The sequence below is a fragment of the Oncorhynchus mykiss genome, chromosome 17, assembly GCF_013265735.2.
Source record: "Oncorhynchus mykiss isolate Arlee chromosome 17, USDA_OmykA_1.1, whole genome shotgun sequence".
Lineage (NCBI taxonomy): Eukaryota > Metazoa > Chordata > Actinopteri > Salmoniformes > Salmonidae > Oncorhynchus > Oncorhynchus mykiss.
In genome coordinates this window covers 12,644,866-12,645,299 of record NC_048581.1, presented here as the reverse complement: position 1 = coordinate 12,645,299, position 434 = coordinate 12,644,866, and the positions used below count along the sequence as shown (strand labels likewise).

Sequence of the window (434 nt, the reverse complement as noted above, 5' to 3'; positions counted from 1 at the left end):
TGGAGGGCTAGAGGGAAGGAGGGCTAGAGGGATGGAGGGCTAGAGGGAAGGAGGGAGGGAAGGAGGGAGGGATGCTCAACAGAGGGATGAAAAGGAGAGGTGTTGGTAGTGCTCAACAGAGGGATGAAAAGGAGAGGTGTTGGTAGTGCTCAACAGAGGGATGAAAATGAGAGGTGTTGGTAGTGCTCAACAGAGGGATGAAAAGGAGAGGTGTTGGTAGTGCTCAACAGAGGGATGAAAAGGAGAGGTGTTGGTAGTGCTCAACAGAGGGAGCTGATCTCGCTCTTGCTGCAGCCCCACTTGCAGCAGGCGTTGGAGAGGCCCACCACGACATCCCGCCCCTTCCTGTCCGCACTGCGCAGCGCCTCTAGCACTTCCTCTGAGATGGGCGAGCGGGCCAAACGACTGAACACAGCAGCGGCAGAGCCCCCCTC

The 434-nt window shown here is 57.6% G+C and overlaps 1 protein-coding gene across 2 annotated transcripts in view; it reads right to left on the bottom strand.

Moving 5' to 3' along the window:
* Positions 1 to 434, bottom strand: part of LOC110512902 (relaxin-3-like) — a 1,098-nt gene continuing 664 nt past the window's right edge. Inside the window, exon 2 of one of the 2 annotated variants that reach the window (XM_021593009.2) lies at positions 1 to 434. This exon is cut by the window's right edge and continues 122 nt beyond it. In XM_021593009.2, coding sequence (XP_021448684.1) covers positions 261 to 434 — 174 coding nt within the window. In that variant the 3' untranslated portion in view covers positions 1 to 260. The other variant, XM_021593010.2, reaches the window with a different exon arrangement.